The sequence below is a fragment of the Delphinus delphis genome, chromosome 11 (genome assembly GCF_949987515.2).
Source record: "Delphinus delphis chromosome 11, mDelDel1.2, whole genome shotgun sequence".
Lineage (NCBI taxonomy): Eukaryota > Metazoa > Chordata > Mammalia > Artiodactyla > Delphinidae > Delphinus > Delphinus delphis.
The window spans coordinates 98,694,766-98,711,489 of NC_082693.1; the positions used below are offsets into that span (position 1 = coordinate 98,694,766).

At 47.0% G+C, this 16,724-nt stretch overlaps 1 protein-coding gene across 5 annotated transcripts in view; it reads left to right on the forward strand.

Annotated features, from left to right (window-relative positions):
- The window catches only part of PPARA (peroxisome proliferator activated receptor alpha), a 70,332-nt gene that overhangs the window by 45,937 nt on the left and 7,671 nt on the right, over nt 1-16,724 (forward strand). For all 5 annotated transcript variants that reach the window (XM_060025820.1, XM_060025821.1, XM_060025822.1 and 2 more), the window contains exons 3-6: nt 3,596-3,845; nt 11,647-11,807; nt 13,396-13,534; nt 14,458-14,663. In XM_060025820.1, coding sequence (XP_059881803.1) covers nt 3,638-3,845; nt 11,647-11,807; nt 13,396-13,534; nt 14,458-14,663 — 714 coding nt within the window. In that variant the 5' untranslated portion in view covers nt 3,596-3,637. The remainder of the gene's footprint in view (nt 1-3,595; nt 3,846-11,646; nt 11,808-13,395; nt 13,535-14,457; nt 14,664-16,724) is intronic.

Consider the following 16,724-nt stretch of genomic DNA (forward strand, 5'->3'; position numbering starts at 1 on the left):
AGAGCTCATGACGCCACCAGCCACCATTTTAGCCGATCTTCCCAACAGTCGAGTCATCTGAGAGTTGGTGATAAGGAAGATCCCCTGATGTCAAGGTTAGCAATTAGTGTTAAAATCCTTCTGGTGTTTTCACCTGCCCTGTGTTTGGGTGACATAAAGCAACGGCAGGATTCTGTGCCCCCTCCCTCCTTCTCTCCCTCTCTCTCTTCCTCCCTCCCTCCCTCCCTTCCTTCCTTCTTCCTTTCTTTCTTTCCTGTATCTTTTTTCCCCGTGTTCTATAGTTTTCCTATACCCTGCTTCGTAATTCTCAAAGCAACATTTTGACTGAAAAGTGTTCTACTAAAAGTAGAATTTCAGCAGTTTGCATCTGAGTTTCTGTTCTATAGGATGCAGCTCTAACATTTAAATTGGATGGGAAAGAAAACAAAATGCCTTTGGAAACCAACACGTCTCAGGATTGATTATCCAGGAAGGGGTGATGGGATTATGCATTATTATTACCTCTTCTCAGCACCCCCTGCTCTCTCCCTCATTTCTCCCTGCAAGGGATCCGAGGCCTGTTTGAGTTCCGCTTGCATCCACTCCTGGTTTCTTACCTCCTCAGCCACACTGGGAGCTGCTAAGAGGTCATTTGCTGTGCCTCTTTCTCCCTCCAAAGCCCCAGAGGACCTAGGACATCGGGCACAGGGCACAGTAACTGGTTGCCCGTCTCGATGGACCAGGCGGTGGCCGTGTTCTGTGGATTTGAAAGGCAGGTACTTGCCGTGACCTTCCTGCCCCCCGAGCCGAGGTGACCCCGGCGTGGGGAGAGCAGGTGCGGAGCCTGCCAGGAAGCCGCAGGCCGGCGGAGCGGGCTGCGTGCCATGCAGCCTCAGCTCTACCCGGGGACACGTCCAAAGGGCACTCTCCCTTATCTGCTCTGGCTGGAAGCAGGCAGGGCCAGGATGTCCAGTGATCTGTGCAAAGGCCAGTCCTCCGGCCGGAGGTCGCGGTGTTGCCTCACTCCCCAGGGATCTCGTTTAGCTCTTCTTAACAGGAACACCGGGTGTTTCTCTACATAAATCTCAGGTATCCTTTAAAAGCAGCTGATAAGTAAAATGATAAGATCTCAAAACATTCTAACTCCCTGGATGTAATGACAGGGAGACTAACATTTAGTCAAAGATCAGTTCCTCCCGTTCTGGACACTCCTGGTTGGAAGGTAGAATATTGGCAGGACTAAGAGGCTGCTGTCCGTGTGTGTTTTCCTTGCAGCGCTGAGACTAAGACAGGCAGAGGAGGTGGTGGTCATGGCCCCGTTGATAACACAGCCTCTGCCCGGCTATCAGATATCTGTTAGGCTGAACTCTATGGTGACGGCGGTAAGTTAATGACCGCACTTTGGAACCTTTTGTTCATGGTGGGAAATAGCTTAAGCAACGCTTACACCTTTCTCTTACTTGCTATTTGAAGAAATTCAATTGTGATGCAGAATAAAATATGATAGAAAAAGTGCACAGATTCACAGCCTGATTCACACTAAGAGATGAGAAAGCCCTCGAAATCTTATGGGAGTTTAATGATTCTCTTTTCTTTTTCATTGTGTGCTATTGTCCATGTATTACCAGAATTCCAGGCATGAGAGGCGAATTTCCCAAAAATGTGTGAACTGGACCCATTTCTCATGTCTAAAGCCAGCCGAACCACCCCTTCATCTTTGCCCTTAAAGCCGCTGTTTACCTTCAGCTGGGCTGAAATGTGCAGTGTTTTTACGCAAGCCCGGTCCACGCGTTTGCTTTGGCAGCGTGTTCTCACTCGGTCCAAAGAGCCCAGCCTTCTGTGGTCGCACTGAGGGGGCAGCCGCCTCGCGCTGAGCCTTGCCGGTGGTTGGGGGCACGCACCTCCTCTGGTCCTGTCCGCGATGTGAGCCTTGGGCTTCCCTGTGACCATTTCAGAAGCTAAATGTCACCTTGTCGGCCCCGTTGGCGAGAAGGGACCCTACGAGGCTCAAGGGTGGACCTGGAGCGGGGCCTGGGGAAGGCAGGGATGGGAGGGGGGTTCAGGCAGGGGGGCTGGGGCCTGGCACAGAGGCGGACAGCACAGGGAGGTCTGGATGAGGCGATGGCCCAGTGCCACTGGTCACCCTGGGGGTGGGGGATGGCGACCAGGGCGAGATCCGGGGAGACAGCGTCACCAGGGCCCATGTCGAGCTAGGAGAACGGGCACAAGGCTGAGGGTCACAGGAAGTGGTTGCAGAGGCTTGAGCAAGAGCCTGAAGCCAGCCGTCACGGGAAGGACCGCTGTTTTGACTTTGTACCTGTGCGCATGTGCTCGGCTGCCCTAACAATGGGCCACTGACTGGGGCCCCCGAACAGCAGGCATTTACTTCTCACAGTCCTGGAGGCTTGAAGTCCAAGATCAAAGTGTCGGCGGCTTTGGGTTCTCCCGAGGCCCCTCTGCTTGGCTTGCAGGCGGCGGCCTTCCCGCCGGGTCTTCACGTGGTCGCCCCTCTGTGTGTGCTCCCCGCTGTCTCTCTTTGTGTGTCCAAATCTCCTCTTCTTATAAGGACACCAGCCAGATTGGATTAGGGCCCCCTCTAAACACCTCATTTTAGTGGAATCACCTCTTTATTATCTCCAAAGGCAACCACATTCTGAGGTCCTAAGGGTTAGGACTCCCGCAGCGGAATCTGGGGGGACACGGTGCGGCCCGTAACAGTGCCCACGTGGAGAGCGTTCTTCTGTGTGTGAGTTGAAGCAGCCTAGCGCTGTCGGGGACTGACATGTTCAGATTTTTTTAACTCCACGATGTATTTGTCACGGCGCACTCGTTCTTTAGGCATACCTACGTGACTCCCCCCACGGGCGCAAGGAAACATATAATATTGCCTCCAGCGTGTGTGCCGACTGCCTGCCCGTCCCACTCCCCCCGGGCTCCCCCCTGAGCCAGACTGGCCTGCGCATGCCTGGAAGTACCCGCATGCTTCCATCCTGGGGGCTTTTCACTTGCCGCTCCTTTTGCTGGAACATTCTACCCAAAATGTCCGTACAGCTCACTGCCTCATTCCTGCAGGTGTCTGCGCCCCTTTTCTGAGAGGTCCTCCCTGGCCGGTCATGTAGGGCAGTGTCCTTCCCCATCCTCCCCTGCAGACTGTCCAGACCTGTCCCCACCAGAAGGTGCATTCTGGGACAGCGGGGACTTTATGTGTGTCCTCTGCTGTTTTCGTCCACCTCGGATACGCAGTGTGTGCTCGACGGCGCATGAATGATTCCTGGCCTGCTCACCTCTGGCTCCTGAGACGTGTTCTTGTTTAGAGATCTTCATTTTCTTGGGAGTTCCCTGGTGGTCTAGTGCCTTTCACTGCAGGGGTCTGGGTTTAATCCCTGCTTGGGAAACTGAGATCCCGCAAGCTGCTCAGCCAAAATAAAAAAAGAATAATAAAGATTTCCATTTTCTTAATGAGCTTGTCTGGAGTCAAGCGGAGGTAAGGTGGCCAACAACGTTACTTTTTAGATTGTGAGTTCAGGAGTGTCTCTGCTGATAAATGAGGTTTTTGTTCAAGGAAAACCAGTGTTCTGCTATGTCCGCTTCACCCATGACTCCTCTCTCCTCCCAGGAACGTGGAGCCCAGCAGTGGGACCAGCTCCATCCGGTCGAGATGGTGGACACAGAGAGCCCGATCGGTCCCCTCTCCCCCCTCGAGGCTGATGATCTGGAAAGCCCACTCTCTGAAGAATTCCTACAAGAAATGGGAACCATTCAAGATATTTCTCAGTCCATTGGTGAGGACAGTTCTGGAAGCTTTAGTTTTACAGAATACCAGTATTTAGGAAGTGGTCCAGGATCAGATGGCTCCGTTATTACAGGTAAGTGTGCTACTTCCTAGAAAGCTTTATCTGGAAACGTTTTTTTCCACAGAGAAAGTTGTTCTCTTTACCTGGAGAAGACACATCTCTCTGCATTAAAATCTTCAGATGCGTAAAGGCACGACACGCAGTGCCACTGGGCCTTGAAACTTTCCAGGCGTGTCTCGCATATCATAGTATGCCTTCTTTTTTTGTTTTTTTTTTGGATAAACTTTTTATTGAAGTATAATATACACATAAGAGTGCACACACCATAAGTGTGTAGCTCATTTGATTTTTCACCTGAAAATATCACTTTTACACTACGGAGTAATCTCTTGCATGTAACTTACCTGAGCAGCCTGTGTGTAATTTTTCACCGTGATGAGCAGCTCTGTGACACACCTCCCTGTGGGCAACTCTTTGAGTGCATCCTGGGTGACTGATTTTCTTTTTTAATTTTAATTTTTTGTCCCAGTTGGTTATTTATGTTAAATACGGTTACCTGGCAGGGACGGATAGTTAGGGAGGTTGGGATTGACATGTACACATTTCTATATTAAAAATAAATAACCGGCTTCCCTGGTGGCGCAGTGGTTGAGAGTCCGCCTGCCGATGCAGGGGACACGGGTTCGTGCCCCGGTCTGGGAAGATCCCACGTGCCGCGGAGCGGCTGGGCCCGTGAGCCATGGCCGCTGAGCCTGCGCGTCCGGAGCCTGTGCTCCGCAACGGGAGAGGCCACAACAGTGAGAGGCCCGCGTACTGCAAAAAAATAATAAAATAAATAACCAACAAGTATGCCTTCTTTTTAAAAGCTGTACATAAACCACATAATGCTTGAAATTCAGCAGTCAGCGGCATTTTTTAAATGCTGTGAGTTTATATTTCTTTAAAGCAGAGACTCCTACTGTAATAAAAATCACTCTCTTTTATCTGGAAATGTATCTGAACCATCTCTCTACTCCCTGGTAAGCTGTTATATATAGAATGGATGCACAGCAAGGTCCTACTGTATAGCACAGAGAACTATATTCAATATCCTATGATAAATCATAATGGAAAAGAATATTTAAAAAAGGAATGTATGTGTATGTATAACTGAATCACTTTGCTGTACAGCAGAAACTAACACAACATCGTAAATCAACTATACTTCAATAAAAAAATAGTAAAACCGAAAAAATAAATTTCAAGATGGTGACAGTAGGAAAAAAAAACTACATCAGGCATCAGCCAGTGCAGGTACAAAGAAATAAAACACGGGGTCTGCTCAGGTCACCTTGCTGTGAAAGAGGAAATCGTTGCACAGTTCATCTTTCTGAGCAACGTTTAAGCCAGCCCGGTATAATGTGGTGTAAATTGTACCTTGATTGAAAGGAAGCCCTGTCTGGGGTGGACTTGACTCCACTGTACTTCTTGGCAGAAGTGGGTTTTGGATCAGACAAACTAGACTTCATTTTTAAATTTTTTAAAAATTTATTTATTTTTGGCTGTGTTGGGTCTTCGTTGCTGTGTGCCGGCTTTCTCTAGTTGCGGCAAGCGGGGGCTACTCTTCCTTGCGGTGCACGGGCTTCTCATTTCGGTGGCTTCTCTTGTTGTGGAGCATGGGCTCTAGGTGCACGGGCTTCAGTAGCTGTGGCGCGCGGCCTCAGTAGTTGTGGCTCGCGGGCTCTAGAGTGCAGGCTTACTAGTTGTGGTGCACGGGCTTAGTTGCTCTGCGGCATGTGGGATCTTCCCGGACCAGGGCTCGAACCCGTGTCCCCTGCAATGGCAGGCAGACTCCCAACCACTGTGCCACCAGAGAAGCCCCAAAATAGACTTTAAAATAAAGACTTTTACAGGAGACAAGGAAGGACGCTACATAATGATCAAGGGAACAATCCAAGAAGAAGAAGATTTAACAATTATAAATATATATGCACCCAGCGTAGGAGCACCTACGCAGCTATATGAGGTAGATGCGAACAGCCATAAAAGGGGAAATCGACAGTAACACAGTAATAGTGGAGGACTTTAACACCCCACTTACACCAATGGACAGACCTTCCAGACAGAAAATTAATAAGGAAACACAGGCCTTAAAAGAAGTGGGTCTTAAATGTAAGGCCAGAAACTATCAAACTCTTAGAGGAAAACATAGGCAGAACACTCTATGACATAAATCACAGCAAGATCCTTTCTGACCCACCTCCTAGAGTAATGGAAATAAAAACAAAAATAAACAAATGGGACCTAATGAAACGTCAAAGCTTTTGCACAGCAAAGGAACCCATAAACAAGACCAAAAGACAACCCTCAGAATGGGAGAAAATATTTGCAAATGAAGCAACTGACAAAGGATTAATCTCCAGAATTTACAAGCAGCTCATGCAGCTCAATAACAAAAAAACAAACAACCCTATCCAAAAATGGGCAGAAGACCTAAATAGACATTTCTCCAAAGAAGATATACAGACTGCCAACAAACACATGAAAGAATGCTCAACATCGTTAATCATTAGAGAAATGCAAGTCAAAACTACAATGAGATATCATCTCACACCAGTCAGAATGGCCATCATCAAAAAATCTAGAAACAATAAATGCTGGAGAGGGTGTGGAGAAAAGGGAACCCTCTTGCACTGTTAGTGGGAATGTAAATTGATATAGCCACTATGGAGAACAGTATGGAGGTTCCTTAAAAAACTAAAAATAAAACTACCATACAACCCAGCAATATCACTACTGGGCATATACCCTGAGAAAACCAAAATTCAAAAAGAGTCATGTACCAAAACGTTCATTGCAGCTCTATTTACAATAGCCCGGAGATGGAAACAACCTAAGTGCCCATCATCGGATGAATGGATAAAGAAGATGTGACACATATATACAATGGAATATTACTCAGCCATAAAAAGAAACGAAATTGAGCTATTTGTAATGAGATGGACAGACCTAGAGTCTGTCATACAGAGTGAAGTAAGTCAGAAAGAAAAAGACAAATACCGTATGCTAACACATGTATATGGAATTTAAGAAAAAAAATGTCATGAAGAACCTAGGGGTAAGACAGGAATAAAGACACAGACCTACTGGAGAACGGACTTGAGGTTATGGGGAGGGGGAAGGGTGAGCTGTGACAGGGCGAGAGAGAGTCATGGACGTATACACACTAACAAACGTAGTAAGGTAGATAGCTAGTGGGAAGCAGCCGCATGGCACAGGGATATTGGCTCGGTGCTTTGTGACCGCCTGGAGGGGTGGGATAGGGAGGGTGGGAGGGAGGGAGACGCAAGAGGGAAGACATATGGGAACATGTGTATATGTATAACTGATTCACTTTGTTATAAAGCAGAAACTAACACACCATTGTAAAGCAATTATACCCCAATAAAGATGTTAAAAAAAAAGAACTGGGTCTTGGCTGGGACTGGAGGAGTTGGGTTTGGACTGGCCAGGAGGTGTGTGTGTGTGGTTTTGAGCTCCGAGCTCGGACTGTGCAGGCTTTCTTGGGGAATCGAGAAGGTTCTCCCTGCAGCGTCTGATATAAGGTCTCTGTGTTCTTCCCCCGCCGTGGGCCCCCTTGTGTCACGATCTCGGTCTGGAGCATGTTTCCCCGACCGTCTGTTCACGTCTTCCCACTCCAGGAGGATGATTTTCACGACTGTGCACTGACCCTGGTGACGGTGGGAAAGGGAGCATTTGTACTCCGCTGGCAGCCAAGTTCACTGATAAACCCGTGTGCGTGGAGAGAGTGGCCGAACGTGCACGAGCTCTAAATCCAGCAAGCCCACTGGGGACGGGCGCTGTTTAAAAGGGGACATGTACGTGGGTCTGCACTGTGCCGTTGTTTGTGATGGGGTCTGCACTATGGCAAAAAGAAAAAAAAAGGGAACTTACAAAAAGTGACCGCACTGAAGTGTACTAGACACACATCCTTGACTTTTGGCCCCTGGCCGTTAAGGTGGGGGGTGTGTGGTCATCCAGTTTTATTTCGCTTCGGTTCTCCTTACTGTGTTTATTGATCCTTGTGGCCGTTTGGAGTCATCTCAAAATTCTTAAAATCTTGCTTTGTCTCCTTTCCAGGCTTTTCATTGTTATTGTTTCCAACTGATTTGAGAGATAAAATGATTGCTTATTTGTAAACTAGATTTTTCATCTTTGTATGTAATGGCTCCCTTGGGTGATATTTTTAAGTTATGTAAATTGCAAATATGGGAGGACCGGCTATAAAACGCATTCAGTTTAAACTTGACTCCTTGGGAGACCAGATGGGTGAGGCTGCTTACTCAGCCCATCTATCTTTCTCACCCCACCCCCCAATTTTTCTTAGCAGCTTTGCTGACGTAAAAACTTCACATATTTAAAGTGTGCAATTGGATGTACACACACGCACGCACGCACACGCACAGACTTGTGAAACCAACAGCACAATCAAATTCCACACCCCTCACCCCAAAGTTTACGTGTGCCCTTTTGTAATCCCTCTTCCCCACCCTCATGCCTCTCTCCCTCCCCAGGTACCACTGATCTGCTGCTCTCTATCATGATCCATCCGTTTGTATTTCCTAGAATTGTATATAAATGGAATCATATAGTATGAACTCTTTTTAGTCTGACTCCTTTCACTCAGCAAAATTATCTTGAGATTCATCTGCCTTGGTAGCATCTACCGACAGTTCATTTTCTAAAATCCACTGTATGGATTTGCCACAGGTTATCCACGCTATTGACGAACATGCGATTGTTTCCGGGTCTGGCTGTTACAGATAAAGCTGCCGGGAAAGCTCGTGTACACACTCTGTGTGGACAGTGCTTTCACTTCTCGCGGGTGGACAGGAGTGGAACGGGTCACGCTTTTCTGCCTCTTTGCATGTTTTACAATTTGTTATCAGATACCATCCATTGTGAACTTTGTTGATGATGGAGAATTTTGTATTTGCACGAATATTCTTGAGTTTTATTCTGAAATGCAGTTAAGTTACGTGGAAAATGTTGAGCCTTTCAGGTCCTGTGGTTAAGCTTTGTTAGACGGAACCAGAGCAGTGTTGATGCTAGAAGTAATTTTGCTCCAATTCAGAGGCAAAACCCTTTTGAGTATTTTAGCCAGTGCCCCAAGGATTCTGAGATTTTTCCGCCGTGAGTGGTGGTCACGGGACTGCCTCTTAGCCCTCAGTACACTGTTCCCTCTAAGCATTTCAGGTTGCTATTGGAATATCTTTTTTCTTTTTTCCTTTTTGGTCACACCAAGCGGCGTGCGGGATCTTATTCCCCGACCAGGGATTGAACCCGTGCCCTTGGCGGTGAAAGTGCGGAGTCCTAACCGCTGGACCACAGGGGAATTCCCTGGAGTATCTTTTCTTTTAGGCTCTCTCAGCTGATAGAGCAGAGACATACATGTGTACATACTAACGCATGTATGTACACGTCTGTATTTCTGTATGTAGCTGTCTGTCTCAAGGTCAGGGTAAACGTGAGTTCAGACAGACGTCTGCACCTCTAATCCACCACCACATGGACCACTTTAGCCTCCTCCTGTCGCTGTATCAATGAGCTCACACTCCAACAGTGAGAGACCTGGCCCAGCCATCCATTCAGTCACCATCATTAAATGAACAATTAGTTGTTCATTTCCAGTGCGGTGGCATCAGGACTGCTCACGCAAAGCCCTGTGGGAAACAACTTTATCGGCTGGGGACAGTGTCCAGGGGCAGTTCTTTTGCCTTGGTCTCACAGACTCCATTCGTTTCAAGGTCACTTACACGAATATCTTCAGCGAGGTTTCCTACGAATGTTTCTTACATTTGTGATATAGATTGTATCATCACATTCTGTATGCCATCCTGGAATCTCTGGACCTCCTCAGTTTTTTTTTTTTTTTGGTTCATTTGCACACGTTTGAAGTTCACTCTGTACCGTAAACGTCTGTGGATTCTGACAAGTGCATTGTGTCCCGTATTCACCATGACATTTTCATGTGAATAATTTCACCACGTCCAAGAAGCCACTGGCCTTCACCTACTCAACCCTGCCTCCCCGACCCCTACTCCAACCGCTGATTTTTTTTTTTTACCACTGCTCTATTTCTGCCTTTCCACAAATGTCGGATATTAATAATCGTATAGTTTGTAGCCTTTGGGGATTGGCCTCACCTATTGAAGCATCTTGGTTGCTTCTGATTTTTGGCAATTAAGAATAATGCTGCTGGGGAATTCCCCCAGCGGCCCAGTGGTTAGGACTCTGTGCTTTCACTGCCGAGGACCTGGGTTCAATCCCTGGTCGGGGAACTAAGGATCTCACAGGCCACATGCCACAGCCAAAAAAAAGAATAGAGCTGCTAAAGCACTATTTACAATAGCCAAGACATGGAAGCAACCGAAATTTCCACTGACGAGGAACGGATAAAGAAGACGTGGTATATATATATATATATATATATATATATACACAATGGAATATTACTTGGTCATTAAAAAGAATGAAATAATGCCATTTGCAGCAACATAGATGGACCTAGAGATTATCACACTAAGTGATATAAGTCAGAGAAAGACAAGTATCGTATGATATCACTTATATGTAGAATCTAAAATACGACACAGGGCTTCCCTGGTGGCGCAGTGGTCGAGAGTCCGCCTGCCGATGCAGGGGACACGGGTTCGTGCCCCGGTCCGGGAAGATCCCACATGCCGCGGAGCGGCTGGGCCCGTGAGCCATGGCCACTGAGCCTGCGCGTCCGGAGCCTGTGCTCCGCAGCGGGAGAGGCCACAACAGTGAGAGGCCCGCGTACCGCAAAAAATAAAGAAAGTCCAGCTTCTTTTTTTTTCTTTCATGGATTGTGCTTTTGTGTTGCCCACACGGATTTTTATTCTATATTCTGATGCCATTTACTGAGTTAACAATTACAAAAGGGCTGGAAGCAAGGACACAAAGAAAGCAATGAATTGGGTGTAGGACACGTCGATTTTGGGCAACTAAGGATAATAAAGCCGCCGCAAGGACCTCTGCTAAGTCCTGAATGGCGGGTTTTTCCTCCAGTTCCAGGGCTTGTCACTATACTTGCAGTGTATAGTTATACCACCCCCTAGATTGTCTAATTGTTGACTATATTGTGCAGTGTTAAATACATTGCACCCTTAAAGCTGTCTGTCCATTTTATCTTTGTGTCAAAAATCTGAGCATGTCGCAGGAGCAACTAAGCCCGTGTGCCACAACTACTGAGCCCACGTACTGCAACTACCAAAGCCCACGTGCCTAGAGCCCGTGCTCTGCAGCAAGAGAAGCCACCGCCATGAGAAGCCCGCGCACCGCAACTAGAGAAAGCCTGCGCGCAGCAACAAGACCCAACACGGCCAAAAATAAATAAATAAATTTATTTAAAAAAAAAAATATCTGAGCATGTGGCTAGCATATACTTGAGCTCATTGTTGGTGACATTTAAATGTTAATAAAATAGTATCCCCCGCCCCTGCCCAAAAAAGAAAGGAATAAAGCTGCTATAACCGTTTGTGTGAACAAGGCTACTTGCAAAGTGGCCTTTTCGGCAGGGCCATGGTTTAGTCCATTTTGTTTTGTTTTTTATGGATTAAAAAGTAAAGTTGTTTCTCAGTTGGGGAGCCCCTTGGGTGGGAGCTGCGGGGATGCCGGCGACGTGGTCACTGTGGGAGCACAGAGGGTGTGCAAGGGCCAGGCCAGGGTGGATGCAGCATGGGAGCCCTGCCCACCAGCTGATGCCTCCCCACTAAATGCCTCACCCGTGAACTCAGGTCCTCAGAAAGCTGGTTTCGACGTCGGATGGCGAGGCTGTGAATATTCGTAAATCTTCCCCTTGTGTTCCTAGACACCCTCTCACCAGCCTCGAGTCCCTCGTCCATCTCTTACCCTGTGGTTCCTGGCAGCGCCGAGGAATCGTCCAGTGTAGCACTGAACATCGAGTGTAGAATCTGTGGGGACAAAGCCTCGGGCTACCATTACGGAGTTCACGCATGTGAAGGCTGCAAGGTACGGTGGACCCTGGATGGGGAGAAAGGTGGCCTTTCGGGGACTACGTGTGGTTCCTTTTATTTTATACACAAATGTTTGTCACTACTAAGAAAGGTCTGCTCAAGTTGTAGATCAGAAACTGACCCACGTAACACATTCCTTTCTCTCTTTGGAAAGTCTATGGCATATTGCTGGGCTGTTCTTTGTAAGTGACGTAGAGGGTGTGTTCTTTAACAGAAAATAAACCACATTAAAGATGCTCCCTTCATTTGGATGCGAGGTCAGAGAGTTTTGTCCACTTTCTCTCTCCACCCTCATCAGAAGGTCACGGAGGGCAAGGGTTCTCACGACCATCAGAGATGTCAGGATCCTGCAGCACGTGCTGGGCGACGACCAGCCCCGCGGCTGTGTCCTCCCCAGCTGCTCAGGATCCCCCGGCAGCCCCTTCCTGCACGCCGGGGGCCTGTCCACCCGAACCACGAGCACCCTCGTGTATATCCTTATTCTTGTGCCAGCTCAGCTGGACCTCTAACCAGAGGTGACCCAGAGCCCGCGGTGCAGGGGGTCAGGCCGTGTCCTCCAGCAGAACTACGGAAGGATGACCGGAAAGCAAAGAGGAAAGAGCCAGTGTAAATATAAACCCTTCACAATTTGCCAGCCACATACCTTGAAAAAAACTACTTGCAAAGTGGCCTTTTCTGCAGGGCCATGGTTAGTCACCTTGGTTTACTTTTGTTTTTTTATGAACTAAATAGTAAAGTTGGTTCTTTACTAAAGTAAAGTTTAAGATATTTTTATTTGTTTGTTTTTTGTTTTTGTTTTGTTTTGGTTGTGCCTTAGCACGCGGCACACGTGATGTTAGTTCCCCCACCAGGGACGGAACCCATGCCCCCTGCAGGGGAAGCGCTAAGTCCTAACCACTGGACTGCCAGAAAGTCCCTAAGACACTTCTATAAAGAGAAAATTATTTACAACCAGCTGGCTTCCTTTTATTATATAATCTTTGTCCTTTAGAGAGTTAATATTCTCTTACAAAAATTCTTAGAAATTTTTAGTCACAAATATGGATCTGTCCTCAGAAGAGAAAGTCACATTTGTATAAATCTTAGCAAGGCAGAGTCACTCTTCAGGAGACTGTGATTGTGTCTTCCCAGGCCAGGTGAGGACGTGTTGAAATTACTTTGACTTTTGCCTCATTTTATTGTTTTTCATTTTACATGTAATGAAATTTCCAATTTGCCCCAATTACATCAGACTTTCTAGATAAACTGTTTCTCTACATTTCGTTCATTTTAAAAAAGACAATAGGGGCTTCCCTGGTGGCGCAGTGGTTGAGAGTCCGCCTGCCGATGCAGGGGACACGGGTTCGTGCCCTGGTCCGGGAGGATCCCACATGCCGCGGAGCGGCTGGGCCCATGAGCCATGGCCGCTGAGCCTGCGTGTCCGGAACCTGTGCTCCGCAATGGGAGAGGCCGCAGCAGTGAGAGGCCCGCGTACTGCAAAAAAAAAACAAAACAATAAATGAGCAACAGGAAACGTGAATAAAGGAATGACACTGATTCCTCAGTGGCCCATATTCTTTAATAAACTGTATCTCAATCCGCAGGGTTTCTTTCGGAGAACTATTCGGCTAAAGCTGGCATATGACACATGTGACCGTAGCTGCAAGATTCAGAAAAAGAACCGGAATAAGTGCCAGTATTGTCGTTTTCACAAGTGCCTTTCAGTTGGGATGTCCCATAATGGTAGGTAAGGTTGTCTATCGCATTTTCCCCACCCATGCCTCAGTTTACCCCCCTTATCGGGTCGGAACAGACTGTATTTTGAATGAATGTGCTGCAGCATTTAATGCTCAGGTCATTTTGTAACATGATAGCCTAAGAAAAATAAGCCTCGAATAACAGAGATCCAGTAGAACCCTTGGAAATACTGTTAGAAACTTCAGATGGTACAACTTTGATACAAGATTTTGAAACCCATTGGAGACCACTGGGATGTCTTGATGTTCATGTCATATGTATGAAGCATGTGCCATTGCAAACATGTGACCATGTTATGAATTTAATTATATTCAATCCTACTCTTATTATTATTTTTTGTTTTGGCCGTGCTGCTCGGCTCTCGGGATCTTAGTTCCCCGACCAGGGATTGAACCTGGGTCCCCCGCAGCGGAAGCTCGGAGTCCTAACCACTGGACCACCAGGGCAGTCCCCATACTCTTATTTTAGAATCTGCCAATTACTACAGGAAAGTGAATTTCAAATAATGTGTTCGTAAGAGTTGCATGTCTACCTTCTGGTAAAAGGAAAAGGTACTATGTTAACTCCTTCTAAGGCTCACTTCCATCTCCTTAACCGAAAGGCTCAATTATGTACCTAACGACATGAAGTGACCTTAAGCCCATCCCACTGATAAAGTGAGTCATGGTGCCACCTTTAATTTCAAGCTTTTTAAAAAGTCCAGGATATATGGGGTTTGAGGTTTATTTTCATCTCTCCAAGGGAGAAAGCTGAATAGTGCTGAGAAGTGGATGGTAACTTACCCATGCATGTTTGCTCACAGTCTAACCCGTGGTGTGAACCTTTCGTCCAGCCATTAGTCCTCGTGCCGTGTTTTGTTGTTCATTTCTGTGTTTTCCGTTCTTCCGTTTCTCCCCTCCGACCCCCAGCGATTCGTTTTGGACGAATGCCAAGATCGGAAAAAGCAAAATTGAAAGCAGAAATCCTTACATGTGAACATGACCTAGAAAAAAATTCTGAAACCGCAGATCTCAAATCTCTCGCTAAGAGGATTTACGAGGCCTACTTGAAGAACTTCAACATGAACAAGGTTAAGGCCCGGGTCATCCTCGCGGGAAAGGCCAGCAACAATCCGGTAGGTGGCTTTGCCGCTGGTTATTATAGTCTGAAGTGCTTCTTTGGCAACACGTCAGCCAGAGTCGAGGAGGAGGATTGAGGAAGTATGTCCTAAATGCTGAGAAAATCATATTTATCCCCAACGCAAATGGGAGACAATGCAATGGAAACATTTCCTTCAGAGACTATAAAACGTAGCCCAGCAGCAACTCCCGTCCCATTTGATCCACCTCAGAGCTCCTAGCAACCAAGTTCTTCTAATGACTCTGTAATTAATGCACTCAAAGTCTGGTTAATAGTTTACCAGATTCTAGGGTTGCTTCTTAAGTGATTTTGTTTTAATCCCTATTTTAATGCCAGAAAATGAAACTATTCACTTCCCACTCAAAGTGTGCTCTCACATCCTTCCCCCTAAAACTACCTTCTCCTCTCCGACCTCCCCCTTCCTACCCCCTGCCCACCTTCTTTTTCTCCAATGAGAAGGAAATGACATCTCGGGGCTTAGAAAGGGTCCTTTGTTTACAGAAGCGTTATTGTCTTTTGGGACAGTTCTGGACCTTCTCGGTGGCAACTAAGATCGCCCCTTGTGGACGCCTACACTTCGCCTCTCCTGCCTGATTCCACCCTGTACCCACCCCACAGTTAGCTAAGCCTCTGTCTCCATTACAGGCCTAATCTCAGAGCTACCTTCAAAGAGGGGGATGGCCCAAGGCTGGCGAATGAAGACGTTTTGCCTTTCTCCTGTGAGAGTGGTGAAACAGGTTTCATTTGTCCTAATGAGTAGCTTGAAGCCATCTTTATTGGGAATTACAAGCTGGAATTTTCAGTCACAGGAAAATAAAGCATCTCACAAGCTACTTACCTTCATGAACAAACCAAACCTCTTTTTTACTGAGTCTTTTCATTCTGCGGTGAATTTTCCAATTCAATAGGCTGAGGTAATTTAGGAGGGTTCAAGCAAACTCTTGTTAAATCATAAAGCCACACCCATGCTGGGCGGCCCCAGAGGCTCCAAGAAACTCCACCCTAACCCTTTCCAGATCACAAGGGTAAAAGCAAAGTAATCTCTTACCTTTGAATTTCTATCCTGGAAATGATTCGTATAGCCCCAAATTAAAGCAACCCCAATTTTTGCTCTCTTGGAATCCTTTTAGATCTTGCTGAGTTCTTCTCCATCTCCCTTGGGTTTTCAGAATGCAAAGCAAAGCAAACTTAAAAGTCATCTTGACTCGGAACCAAACACTCGTTTAATATTAAGTCGATTTCCCTGGAGTATCCTTCTCACACCCCACTGAGATCCACGCACTCTAAGCAGGAGCCCATCACCCGCGGCCAGAGTTGAAATCTGGACCGTTGAGGGCCATCACACAGTTACTCTGGGAGAGGAATCTGGCTTTTGGTCTTAAGGAAATAAATGATAGACCCATAGTCCAGCACTGGGCGTCACTGGAGAGGAAAAACAGAATTCGGGGTGTTGCTGAGAGTCAATTGCTTGCTTCTGCCCACCTCCGAAGCAGACCATCGCGGGTACCAGTTTGAAAGGGAGCGTCCAGGGCCAGCCACTGCCTTTGACGGCACTGTTTGCTCCAAGCTGGGTTCACTTCCCACCCCATTTCCTCTGTATGTTGAAGCATGGCCCTCCTCCTACCTCCCCGCCCAGCCTAATGCACCCCAGAGCTTGGAGCGCGCAGCTTGGGGCCACAGTCTCTGCTCCATCTGTGCTGGGTCAGAGACAGAGCTGCCGGGAGGGGCGGCATCCTGGCATGGCAGCCCCCTCACACCACACCGTGGGGTTTGGCCTGCTGTGTTATATTGAAATATTATACCTATAACTTGTCAGTAGCTTGAAAAACATACTATTTTGTACTATATCTAGAAGTGTGTAGTAAAACCTACCCAAGAGCTTATTAGATCACTTCATCCAAAGCAATTCTACCAATAAGTCACAATTAAATTTCTCCGAAAAGATGCTGCTGCCGAACTTTTCATAGGAAATGCTGTTTTGATGTGTTTTGGAGATGAATTCTTATAACATCATTAACGCACATAGAACAGTGTCAGGCGTGAGCGAGGGAAATAC